The following is an 11249-nucleotide window of genomic DNA, read 5'->3' on the forward strand; positions in this document are numbered from 1 at the left end:
AGATTTTCCTTATAGATGCCTGCCCAATTTATCTTCTCTCCTGCCTCTGCTGCTCTGAGCAGCCTATAATTCTTGTTTGACATGTCCTCCGCTTTCCCATGAACATTACATTCTGCAAGAAGAAGACAAATTGCTCTCTCTAGGTCTCATCTCCCACATCCTTCATATGGTGCATTTTTCCTATCTTCAAAATTTCTTCCTCCACCTTGGGCTTTATGTTCGTGTCCAACGCCCCATCCATTGGCAATCCTAGCACATGGTGCACTGCAAGCTCCGAAATCTTTATGGGCTCCTTTCCCTCCACATGCACAATGTTTGTCTCAAGAAACTGATTAATCAGTTTGCCCCCATCCTCGGGATCCTGCAGGTCCTCCCACCGGCAATCTTGCAGCAGCTTCTCGAACCCCCGAACCCCCGAACTTCTTCACCCACTCTTGGTGTTCCTTCTTTCTGATATTAGGGACCATCATCGGCATGCAAAGGCTTCTCTCTCGCCTTTTGTCTAGCCATTATGTTTTTTTATCTTTGGCATGGCTCTGCCTTCAGACAGAGTACTATGAATTGGTGAGAAAGCTGGGAGAAAGAAAGCAGGTTGAGAATGTGCGCGTTTTGACTCCTTGTGCTCTTTTTGCGATGCTTTTTTCTCTTTCCTTCCTTTCTTGGGGCATTGTCATTTTCGGCTTCCCACTTTTTGATGTGACTTGGCCATTGATTTGTATCATTCCCATCATCTTGGCTTAAAGGCATTAAACTTTGCTCACTCTCTCCCCGCCTTACCCGCCGTTGCATGTGGAGTTTTAATGATCTTGTTGAGGAGCTGTCCTCCATGCGGTCACTTATGCCAATGTCGTGACCATTTGCATAGCTGACATGGATTTGGTTGGCATACACTTGGTTGTTTACCTCTTTGCTGACCTGGCCTTGTTTGGTTGTGGAATTGTGATCTTTTACGGACTCACCGAGCCCTTGCAGAATTCCTCCATGGCTTGGTTTCTTCTTGGATTTTTTGCATCAATCTCTGCTATAATGAGATCATGTTACAGTAGATACTCCGGACCGGTTCTTGGTCCTCTGCTTGTTCTACTTCCAATGTGACTACCCTCGGTTGGCCCATGTACTTTCTCATCCTAAAGTCGTTCATTGTTTTAGGGAAAGGTGTGCCCTCCAAGCCTTCTAGTGTAAAGGCATTTTGACTTACCGAGTTTTTTACCATGAATGGGCCTATCCACCTGATCTTGAATTTCCCAAGGTGAGATCTCAACTTGGAGTTGTAGACTAACACCAGGTCTCCTTGTTTGAAAATTTTATGCTTGAGATGCCTGTCAATCCAAGCTTTCCTTCTTTGCTGCACTACCTCCTCCTATAGAGAGCTGAGCTGCCTTTCCTCCTCTAAAGTTGCGAGCTCTTGTATTATGTGCTCCTAGGATTCCTCCATTTGGTAGCTTCTCTTGGATGGCTATTCTCTCAGAACACGCACCACAAATTCCATGGGCATAATAGCCTCCAGCCCATATACCAACCTAAATGGTGTTTGCCCCATTGAGACTTTGTATGACGTGCAGAATGCCCACAAGGTGGAATCCGGCTTCTTCTGGTCCCGATCATTTTTGTTGGTATTTATTATCTTCTTTAAAATTTTGGTCAGAACCTTGTTGGTGGATTCCGCTTGGCCATTGCACTGTGGGTAATAGATTGAGGGTTTCTTTTGATTGATGAGGTATCTTTCCATCAACCCTTTCTTTACTTTGTTCATAAAGTGTGTGCCCTAGTCACTGACTAGCTCCACTGGCAAACCATGCCTAGCAATGATGTCCTTGAAGAGGAACTTCACTACCTCTTCTGCGGAATTGCTCTTTACAACTTTAGCTTCTAGCCACTTGGTGAAGTAATCAATTTGCCACAATTATGTATTCACACCTGCTGCCTTTTGTGGGTGACTTGATTGGTCCAACAAAATCCAATCCCCACTTCATAAATGGAAACAACGGCAGAATGGGGGAGATGGGAAATCTATCACAATCACCAGGTTGACCCATCTGCCGAGGATAGATGTCACATTGCTTTGCTTCGCTATTGACATGTCTCATGATTGTTTGGCCACTGCATACCTGCTTGCAAAATTTTCTGGGCTGTGATTTCTCCGCCCATGTGTCCTCCTGTAATGCCGCAATGTGCTTCTCTTAAGACCGCTTGCTGCTCATGATCCGGGACACACCTGTGCAAGATTTGATCGATGCCTCTTTAGTACAACTGTCTGGCAATCATGGTGAAATTTTTGGTCCTTAAGGCAATCCTCTTCTTTCTGTCAGTAGTGTACTTTTTTTGGGAATGTTCCATCCTCTAGAAGCTGCATCATATCATAATACCAATTCGCCTCCACTCAAACCACTACCGTGAAGAGATTGGCATCTAGGAGTTGATCATCCACTCCATCTAGGGCTGGTTCTCCAGAATCCAATCTAGGCAAAAAATTTGCTACTGCATTTTCTTTTTCGGGTGTGTGCTGGATGGTGAACTCAAATTCTTGTAGTAGGAGCATCCACCTTGCCATCTTTCCTTCCAGAAAAGCTTTGTTCATCACTAGATAAATTAGGGCTTGATGGTCCACATGGAAAACAAATTTGTTTCCCACCAAGAGGTAGTGTCAGAATTTGTTCACAGCATATAAATCATAGAGAGAGCTTCTCACTCTGTTGTGGTGTAGTCCTTTTCGGCCCTTGTGAGGGCTTTGCTTGCATAGTGAATAGGTTTCATGTACCCCTCTTGCTTCTTCTGCATTAGTGCACCAGGCATCTACATATACATGGAATATCGTATTCCAGTCTGGGGTGGTCACCACTGGTATAGTTGACACCATTCTCTTCAGCCATTGGAATGCTTTTTGACATTCCGGGTTCTATTCATACTTTGCATCTTTCTTGGTAAGTGCATACAGTAGGTTGGCCACATGTGCTAAATATTTTAAGAATCTAACATGCTACTTGACCTTACCACAGGGAACCTCTCAAGTTGTTTGATGTTCTCTGGAGCAGACATACTAGATATGCCCTCCGCTTTGGTAGGATCTATGGCCAACTGACACTATGTGTCCCAATAGAATTCTTGATTTTACTACAAAGGCACCCTTGGTTGGATTTAGCTTGAGCCTTGTATCTCTACATCTCTGTAGACACAACCTCAAATGATAGATGTGCTTTGCCTTATCCCCAAATACACTGAAATCATCCACAAAAGCTTTCATGAAGTCTGTCAGGTAGTCATAGAAAATCTCTTGCACCATTCTTTGAAAAGTAGTCGGTGCATTCTTCAGGCCAAACATTATGATAGTCACCACAAAGACACCCCATTCAGTGAGATGAAGGCTATTTTCTCCCAATCTTCTGGCACCATTTTTACTTGGTTGTGCCCACCATTTTTACTTGGTTGTGCCCACTGAATCCATCCAAAAATGAGTACATTTATTTCCCTGCCACCTCATCTAGCAAGGAGTCCATGAATGGAAGTGGGAAGGAGTCCGAGGTAGTTGCAGCATTTATCTTGCGGTAATCCACATAGATCCTGATCTTCATGTTCTTTTCGGGCACTACCACAATTAGGAATATCCAAGCAGCTTTCTCCACTAGCACAATGAATCCTTCTCTTAGTAGGCTGTCGATTTCTTCTTTGACTTGCTTGGCATAGTTAGAGTTCATTCTATATCTCTGTTGTCTAACTGGTACATCTCCTTCCCTTAAATTGATGTTGTTTGAAAGAATTTGGGGTCCATTCCCTCCATGTCCTCATATGACCATGCAAAATCATCGTAGTACTCTTTCAGTAAGGACACCAGCTGTTGATTGAATTCTTCTTCCACTTCCAAACTAATCTTCATTGGCTTTTCTTCTTTTTCATTTCCCAGATTCACCTCTTAGTATGTTTGGGCTTACCTTCGTAGCATTTCCCTTCTTGTTCTCTTCTTTCTTTTGCACCCAATTGCGGATTTCTTGCATTTATTCCTCTTCCTCCAAATTTTGGGCCCATTTAACCTCTTCCGAGGCTTTCTCCTACATGGTTTTGCTCAGTTTGGTTCTCCTTGAGCCCTCTAGTTTTGTGGAATTTGATTCTTTTTTCTTTACTTCTTTGGCTACTACTTCTGCTTTCCTATCCTTTGTTTCTACATAGTGCCCCATCACTTCATCTACATGTAACATATATAAGGGCACCAAGTCAGGATATTTGCGGAGTATTTTGTCCTCTTCATCATCATCAAAGCCTTCTGACATATTGAATGTTTTCCGCATAAACTATCCTTTGAGTAGGTTTTATTGATCCCCTTAGTCCGGAAAGGTCGACATGGAATTTCCGCTTTCCTTTTTTAATGGAGATTCTATTTATGCCCCAGTCCTGCTTCACTTTGTCGTGTCTTAACCAGGGCCTTCCCAATAACACATGGTAGGACTCGATGTGGTTGTCTTCACTGGTTATGACCACTAGGTTGAACTTGAAGTCTACTTGCTTGACTTTCATGAGGAAATTTTTTACAATTCCCTTAGGAACCACCATTCTATTATCTGCCATTCTTATGTTGAATTGGCCCATTTGAGACCCAATTCTACTACAGTTTCTTCTATAATGACATTTACTTTGGATTCACCATCCAATATTGTGTCATTGATGAGTACATTATTGAGTTGAATTGTTACTTTGCTTACTTCATCATCTCTGGAAAATGGGGATTCCTCAGCTTGCATTCTGCTGCATTCCAGAGTTTCTTCTTCAGAGATTTTTATTCTTTACTCAGTCCTTCAATGCCTATCATTAAGATTTTAGCCTTTACTCTTGGACATAAATCCAGCACTTGTCTCAATAGGACCTGTTTGTCCAGCAACATTGATACCACATTAGTTTGCAATCCTTCTTTCTTTCTTCCAAGCTTCTTTCATTGTTAATTTTTGCTTGCATCTTTTGTATATTTCCGTTTGCCTCCAGTATATCTGTGATGACTTCAAATGAGCTATCCTCCTTCCGCTTTCCTTGCCTTATTTCTATTTCCTTGGTGGTTTAAATCCTCACCAGTCCACAACTGCCTTCTTGTGGGCTTTGGGTGAGTCAAGATCATCCACCAGAGTTGTAACTACACCAGATTCATTAGCTTTAGCCCATGTGACTACCAGGATGTCTTGAACCTCTGTGAACAAGTCATCCAGCTGCATCATGTTGGCGCTTGGTGGATTTTCTTTGAGTTGCATCAATTCCTCCTGTCTTTCCTCATCGTGTTTTTTCTTCATGGCACATTCTGCCTTAGTGTGCCTAAGTTGTTGGCAATAGTAGCATGTGAAGGTGGTAGATCCACCAGCATGTCCTTGTCTTCTACTACTTGAGTAGTTTCCATGGCCTTTGCTCCCATACCTTCCCATTCCGAGGGGTCTTCTTTTTGCTCCTTCCATGTTGTTCACCATGGGAGCTCTATTCTTCATGTTGTACCTACAGTTCCATGTACTATGATTGTACATATTACAAATGGTACCGTTGGTGGCACAATGCATTCCTCCTTGAGGTCGCCTTCCTCTTTGCATTGAAAGCAGAACACATTTTTGCGAAATTCTGAGCTTTTGCTCTTTTTTATTTCTTGAGCTGCTTCACCTACAGCACAAGTTCTCCATGGCTCATTTTTACCTTTGCGGATTTCTTCTTTTTGTCCTTTCTTTTCTTCATTGCCACCACTGACTGGGGTGTCCTATGAGGTGTCGCTTGAATCATCCTCCTTAGTTGCGACACTTTTCTTGGGCTTCCTCTTTTGCCTTCTTTCTTGGCTTCTTTTTTGGCTTCTTTCTTGGCTTCTTTTTTTTGCCATTTTGGCTAGTTCAACCAGTTCCTCAAACTCTTCTTCAATTTCGGCCTACTTTGTGCTAACCGCTACATGGATGTCTGACTTAAGCCCTTGGACAAACCAATCTGCAACTATTTGCATCATCGAGTGTCAAGTTTTTTTGCCACTCTCTGCCTCAAGCTTAGCAGTTTTGTTGCATAGGCTTCCACATCCATGTCTTCTTGTCGAAGTTCTCTCATTTGATCACTCACAGAGTTGAGTTGCAGACTTTATCTTGCAGAATCTCCCCAGAAAAGCAATCATGACCTCTTCATAATTATAGAAATGGTTATCTTGGTATCTTGATACTACCCACTCCATGGATCTCTCTTTGAAGGTGTTCATGAAATCATCCCTGTGGATTTCACTTAGCTCTGGCTCTTCCATATCCCAAGGTCTGGCTACTTTCCAGTATTGCTCAAACCTCCTTACATGCAAATCTGCATCTTCCCCTTTCTCTCCTGAGAATACCAGGAAATTTTTGGCTATGATTCCATGGCTCCCTTGAAACTTTTCTAAGGTTTTTGTTGTTATGGTTGTTCTTCTGAATTTTGTTACTCCACCCTTCTTGGGCTTCCTGGACTGTGCATAGCTTCTAGCTCTTTGCACTCCTTTTCTTGGTCTAAATTATTCTTGAACCCTGAGACTCCCTCTTGCTCGTGTGGTCTTGTGGAAGTTTCCACATTATCTTCTTGGTTGGAATGGTGGTGAGACACTCCCAGCTGCGAGCTTCCTAGAGGGTTTCTCGGAAGGCATTACTTTTCTCCATTCTTAGTTTCACCATCATGCAAAAGGCATCCTTGAATCCATTCTTCCTGGTTGGGTAATGTGGCAAAAGGTTTTCCATGCTGACCTTCCTAAAAAAAATCCCTCCATGTTTTGGTTTCTTTGCAACCACAGCTGTGCGGAACTGGAGTTTTGCTTTTCAAAGTTTCCTTTGTTTGAAGGTGCAAAATGCTACTCAATGGAGATTTTTTTCCTTCACCATGGTATCCCACAAGGGAGAGTAGTGTTATTTCAATAGGAAGTTTCCCACGATTTTGCGATAGTGGTTCGCCCCACCAGCAGGATCGCCAGCAGGTGTTTCACGTTGTTTCCCTCTCATCAACAGAATGGCAAGACAGCAATCCAGGGTGACATACCGGTCAGGCAATGTCCTGGGAGACATGTAGCCACCCGCCAGAGCTTCTGGATTTGAACACCAACTCTAGTGTGGTCATAGGGACTGTTGCGTGACAAGTGGTGATCAAGGCAAGGATGCAACACAAAGATGGAAGTAGGAAAACAAGAGACTTGACATTCTTATTTAGGGCTCTTGTAGAGAGTTCCAAGTTGTAGGTGAGTGTGGGAGTGGGCTTGAGAATAATCCCACATGGGAGGTTTTGGGAGTTTTAGGAGTTTTAGTATAAATAGTGGCTCATTTGAGAGCTCACATACACTTTGGGCTAAGTTCATGTAAGAGCTCCTTTGAGAGAACTACTCTCCCTCTTCTCCATGGAGGTGAAGACTCTTCTCTCACCCCATTTACATCTTTGTATGAGATAAATCTCTTCATTGAATCAATAGCAATGTCATGAGTCTTTCTCATCCTCTTCTCTAATCATTTTACTCTTATGCATGCTTTTAGTATTTTGTGTTTGTGTATGTGGGCTGATTTGAGGCTTTCATGGAAGCTTGATGCTTGAGTGTGTGCATGCTTGTAGGAAGATAGGAGTGGAGTGAGGTCTTTCTCTTTGCTTGCATGCATAGTGATTGTGTTCCTCTTGCTTGTATTCGTGAATGAATGGGTGTGTAGGAATGAGGGCAAGTTGAGCTTGTGTGTGTGCTTAATCTAGTGTCTTGTGATGGTAGCCATAGGCATCTCTCCTTTAGAGGATAAGCTTTCGTGCACCTATCCGGGTTGAGTCCCTAGCGCGAAAGGAGTGCTTGCATTCCATTGGAGCTAGGCATAACCTCTATTCACCTGTATTGCATCGTAGGGAGATAAGGGTCTTTCCATTGGCGCCGCTGCCGGGGATACGACCTACGGTTGGTTGAGGACCCTTGGCAACCATTACATTCTAAACATCATTAGGAGTAGGATAATTAGACTCTAAGCTATTGCAGGGAAGCGCTAGCAGGCAACGAGTTTATTGGCCAAGGTAGAGCGGGCGAAGTTGGTGGCGAGGCGGCCATCCTTGATCTCCTTTACTTTCAGCTCGGCGAAGGCCTCGGGATCGTCAGCCAGGCCCAACGGGTCGAAGCTTCTGCCAGGGTAGATAGGATCGGTCACCTCCCCAAGGGGCCTGCCAGCAACTCGGTAGCCCTCCACGGCGCCCATGAGGACGACCTGGCAGGCCCAAATGGCGAGGATACTCTGAGCGTGGACAAGGCTGGGGTTGCCTAGGTAGTCCAGGCCGCCGTCTAAGAAAATCTGAGAACCGGCCTTGAACCACACGGCCTCGCCGAACCCCACACCGCCCCCGGCCAGCAGCCCCGAGGTGACACAGCCCAGCGCGCCCAGCACCGCCACCACCGGCAGGGCGGATAACTTTCAAGGCCCGGCCCCCGGCGAAGGCCACGGGACCGGGCAGACAGACCTGCAGTGTCCCAGCCGTAGTCGCCCGGGAACTCGCCCGGGAACGTCGCCATCATCTGCACGCTTGGACAGCAGCTGGCCACTAAAGGCATCGGAGGAGAGGGCGGCGCTGGCGGGCAGCAGAGAGTGCGGGAAGCGATAAGGTGCCGGATGATTCGGAAGCGATATGGTGCCAGGCGATAAGGTTAGTGTTTTATTTTTTATTTTTTATTTTTTTGTTTTTTGTTAATCTTTAATTTTTCAAAATCAACAATTTCTGCATACTAGGTAATTTTCACGTTTTTTGCATTAAAAAACTAAAAATAAAATAAAAAATAAAAATAATTAAAAAAAATCTATAAATTATGTGTTTTCTTTGGAGTCCACATTTTCTGCATATTCTATATTTTTTTTAAATTTCTATAATTTTTTGCATAATTAGTGTAATCTGCATAATTAGTATTTTTAGCGTAATTCATATTTTGTGTAATTATTAAAAAAATATAAAATAAAATATATATTTACACACATATTCATGTTAGTTGCATTTAGTGGTTAGGTAGGGTTTTAAAATATATATATATATATATTAAATTAAAAAAAACACAAAAAACTGGACACTGCAACGTGCTAAAAATAGCGTATGCATCTACGCTCGGGAACAATACTAGGGGGACGTAACACTAGTGCACCATCTAGGGTAACCACTCAAGGGAGCGGCACTCAATCGGTTGTTGGCAACTTGGAGAGCATTCTCGAGACATCTTCGGAGTCTCAAACAGAGAGCCTCTCAAGAACCGCGAGTGATATTTCAATGGACGTAAACGAGTCATTTGGCATGAATAGACCATCCACACCCATTGGTATGGCAGATTCTGCTAATCCATTTGAAATCCCAGATGGGGAGTTGATTGACATGAGACTCCATTTCTTGTATACAAACGCGCATGGTGGTGAGATCTACAAAGATCCAATGAGCCGGTTTGTTGTTAAAATTGCAGACATTCATTCTGCGTTTGAACCAACACCATGGGTAAAGTACCAAGACGATATGTACATGGGTAGAAATTGAGTACGCTACGAGGTCACCAAAAATCCTGAACAAGTGGATGCTTTGGGTGTACTTCAACCTAGCGCACAAGCAAAGCAGAAGGAGGAGCTTCCATCGGACCCAAATGTGCCAGGAACATCGCGCAGACCTGGTATGCCCATTTCTTTACTTGAAGAATTATTTTTTGACAGGAATTGGGAGGATAGAGAAAGAACGGGAAAAGAAAAAGAGACCAAGAAAAACCCATGGGACACAGTAAAAGAAATTCCAGTAGTTAAAATCTATCAAGACGACCCAATTAAAGAGGTGTATAGGGATGTGGTAGAAACCTACTATACAACCACTAAGCATCCGAGCTTAGAGCTTCCAGTCATGCATACAATAATTGTAGAGCATCTAGATGGTTTCACTAAGCGTGTTCATGATAGATGGGGGAACGACTTTAGAACCCTTGAATGGCCAGAGGTTAGGGAATTTACATGGAAAGGAAGGCCCCTTTTCACTGAGGTGTCTACCTTAGACACGGCACGTCCAGATGAATCTGCCTTTCGAGGAGAAACACTAGCACCACCATGGGCTAGAACCCCAAGTGTGGCTCGACCAGCACCTTCCATGCAAACAATTGCTAGAGGACCAGTCTTTCCAATGATTGATCCTACGAGGAGACCCGGGGCTATTAGAGAATCTAGGGGAGAAGAAAGACCACGAGCAAGTGGATATGTACCTCCAAGAGAACCCCATAGACCAAGAGAACTGACATTTGAAGAGCCTAGAGTTAGAGGCCGAGACTCATATAGGAGACATGACGATGAATATTCTAGAAAAGTGAGACCATCTGCACTGCAAAAGCTTGTCAAGAAGTATGATGACGGATCCGGTGACCCATATGACCATATAGCAGCTTTTAAGCAAGCTATACATGCAGAGCAAGTCACGGATACGCATACGCAAATCGAAGGATTTGGCTTGACACTAGAGAGTAAGTCTTTATCATGGTTTCAGACTTTAGAGCCTGAGGCAAAGCGATCTTTCGATGGGCTGGAAAAGAGCTTTATAGTTGCGTTTTCAAAAATGGGAATTAAGCGCAATGCGGTAGCTCAAATTTACGCTTTTAAACAAAAAGATCAAGAATCTGTGGGAGATTGTGTAAATAGGCTAAAGCAGTACATCAGTCGATGCCCTGACGATGAGAAGCCAAGCCAAGGAAGATTAATTTCTATCTTCCTGGAAGGCTTACGAAACAAGACGCTTCACGCTCACTTGTACGCAAAGAAGCATGTCATCTTCAATGAGTGTTGCATGGATGCCATGGATTACGATGACAACTTTGACATGACTAGCATGGGAAACCAAGATAGTCATCCGGACGATAAACGTAGCTCTGGGAAGGGCTCTGACTCTAGTGTGCCATTAGTTAATCCAGATCAGATTGTCGAGATAGTATTGAAAAAGATGGGGCAATACTACAGACCTTCCTACCGACCCCAACCATCATACATGCATACTGTACCTATAGGCCCCTACGTCTGTGGGGTGGAGGATGTGGAGGTAGCCATAAAACAGAGCAGTGCCCAACCTTCTCACCATTGGTTGGCAATCAACCAACAAAGAAGTGGTGCCAGCGTTGTAAATGGAACTACACACATGTGACTTCGGACTGCAATCACATTGCAAGGATACAAAGGGAACAAGCAGCCAACTCTGCACCTAGGCAGCAAGTTGTGAACCATGAGAGAACCTTAGTTGCTCAAGAGCAAGCAGCACGGTCGGTGCTAGGAGCTCAACCTCCTCCA

At 43.8% G+C, this 11249-nt stretch overlaps 1 protein-coding gene across 1 annotated transcript; it reads right to left on the bottom strand.

Annotated features, from left to right (window-relative positions):
• Positions 1-7961: 7961 nt before the first annotated feature.
• Positions 7962-8479, bottom strand: LOC147622289 (chlorophyll a-b binding protein 7, chloroplastic-like). Its single transcript, XM_086823573.1, has 2 exons — positions 8270-8479; positions 7962-8177 (listed from the first exon to the last, which is right to left on the bottom strand). Exons 1-2 carry the CDS (start codon positions 8477-8479, stop codon positions 7962-7964), a joined length of 426 nt encoding a protein of 141 aa, XP_086679699.1.
• Between the last annotated feature and the right edge of the window lie 2770 nt (positions 8480-11249).

The sequence above is a fragment of the Cibotium barometz genome, chromosome 29, assembly GCF_041138505.1.
Source record: "Cibotium barometz isolate CiBa-2024 chromosome 29, ASM4113850v1, whole genome shotgun sequence".
Lineage (NCBI taxonomy): Eukaryota > Viridiplantae > Streptophyta > Polypodiopsida > Cyatheales > Cibotiaceae > Cibotium > Cibotium barometz.

What these genes read in the sequence shown, in the direction of transcription:
- LOC147622289 (XM_086823573.1), bottom strand. Translation starts at nt 8,479, where the DNA reads ATGGCGACGTTCCCGGGCGAGTTCCCGGGCGACTACGGCTGGGACACT. An exon ending in GGCCGTGTGGTTCAAGGCCG is followed by an intron (nt 8,178 to 8,269) that starts GTTCTCAGATTT and finishes TGGGCCTGCCAG; the next exon opens with GTCGTCCTCATGGGCGCCGT.